This window comes from Malus sylvestris, chromosome 11, assembly GCF_916048215.2.
Source record: "Malus sylvestris chromosome 11, drMalSylv7.2, whole genome shotgun sequence".
NCBI lineage: Eukaryota > Viridiplantae > Streptophyta > Magnoliopsida > Rosales > Rosaceae > Malus > Malus sylvestris.
In genome coordinates, this window is record NC_062270.1 from 32,210,450 (window position 1) to 32,219,536 (window position 9,087).

A 9,087-nucleotide genomic window follows, 5' to 3' on the forward strand; every position below is an offset into this window, starting at 1 on the left:
GATTGGTTGTAGCATTCAAAATGGCTCCTGAAACATTTTCATCTCACGCATTGCTCTGTTAGTGTTTCGCCTCATCTCACGCATGAGTTCAGGGTTCCTTGCGGCTTCCAATGTCTGTCGGAGAATGCCAGGATAGTTTCAGATCAGTCTCAAATACTTGGATAGTTCAAACTTCACTTGGATACTCCAAGTTTAGTTTGAGGGGGGAGTAATAACTGATATAACAGAAATATAGTTAGAGGGGTATTATTGTAATTGGGTTATATGACTATATAAGAGATTGTATAGCTATTATTTTCAAAAGTTCCATTGTATACATTTTCTCTACTCAATTAATACAATCTTTCTTGTTTCTCTCTACCAATTATTTCCCTTCCTCTGTACCAATTCTCCATCTTTTGCAATGTAGTTAATATGCACCACCATGATTTGTGCAGCAACGAACTTCTCTCTCTAAAAACTCCATTTCCCTCTCTCTCTAGAAATCTAGCTTTCTCTGAGATTGTTCCTCTCTGTGATTGCTTATTTTCCTGTGAAATTACAAGTTCTGATATGAATTCTAACAACAACCAATTGAGCACTTATCAAAACACCGCGCCTATTTCTAATGGAAAATCTGGCGGAGAAGCCCGAAGTTATAAGAAGGGAAGTGATTCAGAATTATGCCAAGGGCTTTCCTCCTATATATCTAGACGTTGTGCAGCACTCAGATCTTTCAACATTGACATGGGCTCCATTAATGTTCAGGTACCCGTGGCATGTAGTATTGGGGAATCTAGGCAAGCAAAACATCAGGGTGGCTGGAGACGCCATGCAACCCATGACACCTGATTTAGGACAAGGAGGTTGCAAGGCATTGGAAGATGCAGTGGTATTAGGCAGATACATAGGGACATCCTTCATACAAAATGGAAGACTTGTGCCAAAAGAGATGGACAATGACAATGTGAGTGGAAAATGCGTTGAAGAAAGAAGGTGGCATGTCACGTTGTTGATGGCAGGACCAATGGTCATATTTAGCAGGACGGGCCAGCAGGCATGGTCCGGATGGGGTATGAAGTTCTTAAGGGATGCCGTAATTTACAGGTTCATTTACATTACAATTGTAAAATTTACTCGTTATGATTGTGGAAACTTGATTTCTAGCTAGTGTATTTCATTTTCCGCAAGAATGAAGAGGATCTAAGTCACAAATTTATAATGTTACAGTGTATTTTGAACAATAGTTGATAACTTGACAGCGAAGATGTAATCTGAGATGAATAGCTTAATAAGCAGTACAAACCAATTTTAAAACAAAAAAAAGAGCCTCAACGAGCCTCCAAATGCGTAATGGATACTTCGTTGGTAGAAGATGTTTGGTTATTTGAAGACAGACCTGCTTCATATGATTCATTTTCGATAAAGAAACCAGGCTGTTTAGGCTGAGCCAATGCACCATCACTTCCCAACATTATAACTACAGATGCCATGCTTGGCCTATCCTCAGGTTCATGTTGCACGCATAAGAGACTAACATGGATGCAACGTAACACTTCCGATAGAGAAAACGAATTTCCTAAACCTGTATCAATCACTTCCAAAGGCCTTCCTTCGTTCCATAATCGCCATGCCTGAAAAACGTCAAAGCTCCATCATTAAGTACACATTTAATGGGGTCCAATATGTAAGAAAAAGAAATTTTAAGCCTGATACTTGCATGTCCAATAAGGTTATGGCTGTTTTTATTGTAGAATCCCTTGTTTTTTGTTCCGCTAATGATCTCTAGCACCAGTATACCGTAGCTAAAGACATCGGATTTCACAGAAAATTGTCCATCAACGGCATATTCAGGTGCCATGTAACCGCTGTAGAAAGTAGAAACATCATTAGACGTGAGAACAAAATAAACCTTGGTGAGTCCATGAGGGTAATACAAACTTACTATGTTCCAACCACTCTATTTGTATTTCCACCAGCCTGATCTCCTCCAACTAATATTCTAGCCAAGCCAAAGTCTGAAATTTTCGGATTCATCTCATCATCAAGCAATACATTACTTGCTTTTAGATCTCGATGAATAATCCTTAGCCTGGAATCTTGATGAAGGTATAGGAGACCGCGAGCAATTCCGCAAATAATGTGGAAACGTTTAGGCCAATCTATGAGTTGTTCTTCTCTGGTTCTATCTGTCAAGTTTAAAAAAAAATAAATAAATAATCCAACTTCAGTTCCCTATATGAATGCAGTTAGTTTTGCCTAAATTTATAGGGTTCCAAGGATCCAAACCGAAAATCGAGGAGTCTAGGCTTCCATTGGGCATGTATTCATATATCAGCATTTTCTCCTCTCCATGAATACAACCACCAAGAAGCTTTACCAGATTTCGGTGCTGAAGTTTGGCAATCAGTACAACTTCATTCATGAACTCGTCCAATCCTTGACCAGAACTTCTAGAAAGCCTCTTCACAGCGATTTCTTGTCCATCTGCTAGTGTCCCCTGAAAATTAACACTGCATCAAATATTGCAAAATCCACTATAGTGATTCTTTGTTATCCTGAGCCTTGCTGTAAAGAAAGTTACAAATTTACCCTGTAAACAGGTCCAAAGCCACCTTCTCCTAGCTTGTTTTCGGTTGAAAAGTTTTTTGTCACACTAGCTATTTCATTCCAGTCAAAGAGTGGCAACTCTAGGTTCTCTTTTCCTTCCCCTTCATTGCTCTGATCTCTTTCTCCCAATTCTGTTTTTTCTGTTGTAATATACTTCATGTAAGCAAAATGAAACTTATATACGAAGATGCAATAAATATTAGTTCAATCAATTTAAACTGGAACAAATTTTTCATCCCTTTCTCTCAGATGCTCATATCGAGTATACAATAAACTAAAACCAGAAAGTGTTTAGCAAGGATGGTCGGATTAGTTTACTAACCTCTTAGGTTTTTCCTCCTTCGCCGAATGTATCCAACTAACAGAATTCCTGAAAACATTACTGTGATTGCAACTACAACTATCAATGGTATCTTCCATTTACCATCATTTCCTTCTTCATGGTTGCCGGATGAAGTACCTGAGAAGGAAGGTGAACTACCATTTAACTTTGTAGAAGCAATTGTAAATCTTCCCTAAACACAATGGAAAAGTATTTGAACTACATGGCAGATAAATGCATTTAACAAGCAGCTATTGTTACTTCTTACCTAAAGCTAATTCTGACGCTGACAGTCGAACATATAGATCCGGCCCAGCAGTCACAAGCTCCCTGATATCTAGTAGATCACCAAACCAAATGACGCAGCCAGTACCTCCTCTCATATCCGAGCTTGTATAAGCCGTACAAGAACAGTTGCCCAAGCATTTTGCTCTGCATTCGTTGAGATTCATGCTTCGGTTCACCCAAGAGTGTGTGGTATCGGGCAACTTTAGGCTAGTGAAATTAAGAAAACCATCCTTATCCTTTTCTTGGCAGCTTAAAGGTTTGTTGCGCACACATCCAAGAGACCAGTCGGTCAAGTTCCCTTTTTCTTGAGACTTAGGCCTAAATCCTTTCAGACATTGGCAGACCTGATAATTGTCAAAAGTACATTTTCCATTGGCTCCACAGAGGTGATACTGATCACACTGCTCCCTAGGCCTTGGCGAAAGCTGCCCCCAATGTGGATCTATGTCATCCCAATAATAGCGAGTACATTTACCGATGGTTTGGTTCAAAACTATTCTTGAGATTATCTGAACTTTATGTTTGTATGTGTAGTACACTTCATCGTCAGTGTACACAAAGTTGAAAGCGAAACGGGAACTAGGCTTTTCTGGTGCACCACAGAATGTCAGGTTATTCCATAGGCTACTACGGTAGAACTTTGCAGTTCCTTTCCGAATAAATGCTTGAGGGTATGCTTCAAGTTCCATTTCAATCCCATAAGTGATGTTACCTGGACACGGATCTTCTGCATTCTTCCATGCTGATAAACGCCTTTTTAGACCTGTCCTCAAGTCCCATCCCAACTTCATTCCTGGTAACAGTGTATCGGAAGGATAATCGAAGCTTTGCCACAAATAGGTTCCTGAATTTCCATCTTTCACATCTCTTACCACCAAATTTCCAGAATCCAATAGCTGTACCGTTGCACTTTGGGCGTGTTTAACTATGTTTGTCGACCAAACAACACTCTTATTCTGACCAAACAACACAAGATTGCCGGTTATGTCTAACATTAATGTGCCGGACGAGTCATTGATTGGTTTGCATCTGTTTGCAACCCAAACAACAGCTCTTACCGGGACATTCTTGATCCAAATTCCCAAGTAACTATTCTTGGAACTACCTGGACTGAAGAAACCAAGCTCAAAGCTTCCATCGTTAGAAACTAAGGTCGTTCCATTACGGATAGACTGCGACGGACCAATGCTGTCAACTGCAAAGGAAATTGTGGACAGCAGAAAGAGCAAATTAGTACCGATGAGCAGAAAACCGAAACCCCCCATTGAATTCTTTTTGTTCTTGAGCTCTCTCCCTTAATGGTAATGGTGTCGTTCAAGTTAAAGATATGGTCAAGAAGAGATCACCGTTGTGGTTCAGTCGTTTTAAATAATTGTGCAAAATTCAGAAAGTGGCCCCTGACAAGTCATAACTAGATTTTTTTAATTTTTAATTTTTATGTCGCTTTCTGCTTCATATATATTAATGTTAATTAATGGATACATCAACTCGTGAGACCCTACCAGTAGCAAACTGGTGTAAGGGATTAACAGTATTATGCGTAAATTACAAATGACCTCTCATATTTGAAATCATTTACGATCTCATATGATATCTTTAAAACATTTCAATCTCATACATATACTACTATTTCATTTCAATTTCAATTTCATATAACTGTTAATTAATCTGTTAAATTCATCGTTAATGATGACATGATAAATATATGACCCACTTTTTGATGACATGTCAAATAAAAGTAATTGAATATTTAAAAACAAACCTCCACCCAGGAATTTGTTTTTGTTGTCATCGTTCATCCAGCACTGCCATCGCCGATTGGAGCCTCGGCGACTTCACACCATTGTTACCATCACTCCTCAACGGCGAGTAATTCGCCTTTTTCTCCTCGATTCTAACCCCCTTAGCACCACCGCCGTCGCCGATTGGAGCCTTGCAACCCGCCCTCCTCATCCTCAAATTCCACGGCCTCGCCACGGAGGCTCCGGCGATGTGACCTATGGCGCATTCAGCTGCATAGCCGTTTGACGGCGGAGCTCGTCGAGATCAGTGGGAACAGAGGGAAAGGGGAAGGTATAGATGATGGTAGGTGGAAGGGGTGGGTGGGGATTGGATGTCCCGCTGCGATGCCCGATTCAAGACGTTTTAGGTTCAAACTCTCGCCGAATCAGGCCGCAATTGGAATTACCCGATTACACCAACTCCCGCCGGCCACCATTCTTCCAGATCCACGCCGCCAGCTTCGTCGAGCCACCCATCCTCGTTAGAAATCAAACAGCTAAAATTACTTTTCTCCCAACTAACCTAAACCCTCGCCTTCGCCCTGCTAGCTACCATAATCACTGCTCTCACAAATTAGTGAAATCACAACCGCCGTTGATTGAAAAATTCCATGGCTTTCTGAAGCAAATAAAACTTGGGTTGCATAGAGAAAACCCCAAAAAAATCCCCATTCAACGAAATGGTTGTCCTGGAGACGAAATCTCAAATCCCCATTTTTCTTAATTCAAAGCTTCAGCTTCTCTCTTTAGAATTAGAAATGAATAAAAATGTAGACATTGAAATTTCAGTGAAATAAATATTAATCAATAATTAAAATTTCAATGTTCACATGTTACATAAATTTTACGCGTAGTATGTGACTCAACAAAAAAAATTGAAAATCATCGAACAAGTCATCAAATATAAAACGTGTCAACACCTGACAGAAATTATTTATTTCATCTGATTATTTAAATCCAAAAATCAAGTTTTGAAATTCTATAAATAAGAAGCCAAGACATTCATTTTGATTAACCAATTCACTTTACACCACAATCTTGAAGCTTTGAAACTCTAAAGCTCCGAAGCAAATCCCGAAGGATCAAGAAAGCTCTCTTCGTTCTTCGTCAAATCCTCCTTCAAGACAAGCCCTAATGGCCCTTGAAGAACTTCCTCTTTCAAGATCAAGTCCCAATGACCCTTGAAGAACTTCCACCCATTCAAGATCAAGCCCCCGACGGCTCTTGAAGAAAGTGTTTATCGTTCATCAACGTCCATCATCTTTTCATCCTAAGATCAAGCCCTAACGACCTTTTGGATCAACAATATCAACAAATCCGCACAATCATTCTTCAAGATCAAGCCCAAAAGCCCTTGAAGAAACTTTCATAAACTTTCAAGATCAAGATCGAAGGCTCTTGAAGAAACTTCCAACCGTTCATCCAAGATCAAGCCTCGACGACCCTTGGATCAACAAAACATCCACAAATCAACACCTTACGGAGATCAAATCAAAGGATCAAATTTGGGAGAGATTGTAACCCCAAAATCATTAATACAAAATATTATTTTGTACACGTGTTCTTATCTTGTTTCATCGCAGGAATTTCCATGTTTACAAATTTGGCACGCCCAGTGCGACAATCTTTACCTCTCATCTCTTTCTCCGTTCAAGGAATCCAAACATACCTCAAAATCAATGGCATCAAGCAAGGGACAAGCTATTCTCACAACCACCAAAGGAAGGATCCTAAGCATTTTTACCGCAAATGGACAATCCATTGGTGCCACAACCGCTCCTCAACATGCCATTTCAAAGTTGGTGCAGCTAAGGGAGCAAGGGGAGCATCAAAGGCACGAGTCCATCATCAACCTGACCTGGCTGAGGGCACCAAAGCATGGTGCTGAGGCGCACAAGATGACATCCCAAAGCGGCCAATGGCGTTCTTCGTCAGCATCTTGGATGTTTGAAGGAAAGTCACGTTTATTGGTTGCGCTAGTCATGACCATAGGTGTTACCTCCATTAAAGAACAACTGGCTCAAATGAATGAAGCGATCGCAAGGCTAACACGGACTGTGGAAGAAAAAGACTTGCAAATTGTTACACTCGTCAATCAACTGGAAGCACAGGACGACGAGAAACCCGACCCAAAGGTTAATCCACTAAAGAGAGGAGCCGACGAAGAAGAGGAACCTCTGGTGGAGAAAGTCGATGTGAAGCCGGAGCCAGACTAAGCAGCAGCACTCATGGGATTTCTTTCTATTTAGCAGCTGCAGGAGATGATCATTAACACCATCAAGGCACAGTACGAAGGGAGCTCATATACCTCCGTGTTGTACTCAAAGCCCTACTCCAAAAAGATTGACACCTTGAAGATGCCAAGGGGTTATCAACCACCAAAGTTCATGCAGTTTGATGGAAAGGGAAACTCTAAGCAGCACATCGCCCATTTTGTTGAAACTTGCAACAATGCGGGGATGAAAGGAGACTACCTCGCCAAGCAGTTTGTGCACTCGTTGAAAGGAAACGCCTTTGAGTAGTATATGGACCTAGAGCCTTAGTCTATCAGTAGTTGGGAGCAATTGGAAAAGGAAGTCCTTAACCGCTTCTACAGCACCCACCGCATTGTAAGTATGTTAGAGCTGACAAGTACGAAGCAATGGAAAGATGAGCCAGTTGTTGACTATATCAATCGATGGTGCATTTTAAGCCTCGACTGTAAGGACAGGCTTTCGGAGAACTCCTCAATCGAGATGTGCGTCCAAGGCATCCAATGGGGATTACAATATATCCTTCATGGCATCAAACCACGAACCTTTGAAGAGCTAGCCACCCGCACCCATGACATGGAGTTGAGCATCGCCCATCATAGGTAAAAATAACCGATCATCGACTACAAGAACGAAAATTTTTTTGGGCCAAAGGTGGATAAGGCTGCATGGAAACCCACCAAGGAAGCAATGATGATCAACACAGCTCCCGTCAAAATCTCTACATGAGGCAAGACGATTCAAGCCTAAGCTTTTCGTGATCAAGAGATGCGTAGACGTATTTTGAAAGAGCTTGAGGAGAAGACTTATCTATTCATCGACTCTGATGTGGTTGCCATGTTGAAAGACTTGCTTGACAAAAAGCTGATCGACCTACCTAAGTGCAGACGGCCGGAAGAGATCGTACTGACAGTCCAAGGTATTGTAAATTCCACCGCTTCATCAGTCATCTGATGGAAAAGTGCTTTGTGCTAAAAGATCGTATCATGAAGCTGGCTCAGAAAGGAATCATCAAGCTAAATCTTGACGATGTGGTGAAGTCAAACTATACCACTGTTACTTTCGACTCTTTCGATTCAAAATCTTCACCTCAACCGCTAGGGCATGCTCCAAAACCATGTCAATCAAGTCAATTAAAGTTGAATGATAGACCCATATCACTCCAAATAAACTGCACAAGAAGCATATGTCTCCCCCACAAGTTCACCAATCGGAAATGGGGCAAAACAGCTCTCGTCAACCTCCAAAGCTACATGAAAGTGTTGAGGATGATGAAATTGCGACATAAAGATCGCCTGTTGCCATCACGATGCGCAATTTCTTCCCCGAAGACTTCTTCAATCACTCATTCAAGACTGCTTGCTATGAAGATTGCAAGGAATGCCTCTCTAAGATCGTTTGACAAATTCACATGCTCCTCGTTTGCACGAGCCTAAAAGGCGACACCAAAGCTCCTTATCCGGACGAGCATAAAAGGTGACAACTAAAGTTCCTTGTCCACACGAGCATAAAAAGCGACACCAAACGTTCCTTGCCTGCACGAGCTGAAACTGCAACACGGCACCAAAAAAATGCTCCTGGCCCGCAAGAGCATAAACTGCGTATGGCACAAAAAAAAAATATTCCAGAAAAAAAATATGTATTTGAACTACCTTATGACTTGATCTCTTCTTTGGAAGGTTACGTAGGCAACTCGAACGTTCAACTTCGAATACAGTCATGTCAAAATAAAAAATAAGGTTTTATTAAATGTTTGACTATTGAGAGACAATTTTATTACAAATAAAAAAACAATATTCTTTGTATTAAAAAAATGTACACATGTTAATGTGGGTCTTCCTACACTTAAGACCTA

General features: G+C 40.9%; 2 protein-coding genes across 7 annotated transcripts; one reads left to right on the plus strand and one right to left on the minus strand.

The window, feature by feature from the left end:
* Positions 1-607: 607 nt before the first annotated feature.
* Positions 608-1,150, plus strand: LOC126590401 (monooxygenase 2-like). Its single transcript, XM_050255864.1, has one exon. The coding sequence runs from the start codon at positions 608-610 to the stop codon at positions 1,148-1,150; it is 543 nt and encodes a 180-aa protein (XP_050111821.1).
* LOC126589800 (G-type lectin S-receptor-like serine/threonine-protein kinase At4g27290) lies at positions 1,126-5,720 on the minus strand. 6 transcript variants are annotated; one of them, XM_050255207.1, is made up of 9 exons: positions 4,968-5,719; positions 4,305-4,394; positions 3,180-4,155; positions 2,912-3,049; positions 2,572-2,729; positions 2,269-2,479; positions 1,925-2,168; positions 1,700-1,847; positions 1,126-1,613 (listed from the first exon to the last, which is right to left on the minus strand). In XM_050255207.1, exons 2-9 carry the CDS (start codon positions 4,335-4,337, stop codon positions 1,311-1,313), a joined length of 2,211 nt encoding a protein of 736 aa, XP_050111164.1. In that variant the 5' UTR covers positions 4,338-4,394; positions 4,968-5,719; the 3' UTR covers positions 1,126-1,310. The 6 variants fall into 6 exon arrangements, with proteins under 6 accessions (XP_050111164.1, XP_050111163.1, XP_050111162.1 ...); XM_050255206.1 differs by having other exon boundaries at positions 4,962-5,719; XM_050255205.1 differs by having other exon boundaries at positions 3,180-4,394; positions 4,968-5,720.
* Between the last annotated feature and the right edge of the window lie 3,367 nt (positions 5,721-9,087).

Excerpts from the sequence above, each read along its gene's own strand:
- LOC126590401 (XM_050255864.1), top strand. The coding sequence starts at position 608 with ATGGAAAATCTGGCGGAGAAGCCCGAAGTTATAAGAAGGGAAGTGATT.
- LOC126589800 (XM_050255203.1), bottom strand. The coding sequence starts at position 4,464 with ATGGGGGGTTTCGGTTTTCTGCTCATCGGTACTAATTTGCTCTTTCTG. Across the intron at positions 3,050-3,179 it reads AGCGTCAGAATTAGCTTTAG|GTACTTCATCCGGCAACCAT; the intron begins GTAAGAAGTAAC and ends CTTCCTTCTCAG. Across the intron at positions 2,730-2,911 it reads AAGGAGGAAAAACCTAAGAG|AAAAAACAGAATTGGGAGAA; the intron begins GTTAGTAAACTA and ends ATATTACAACAG.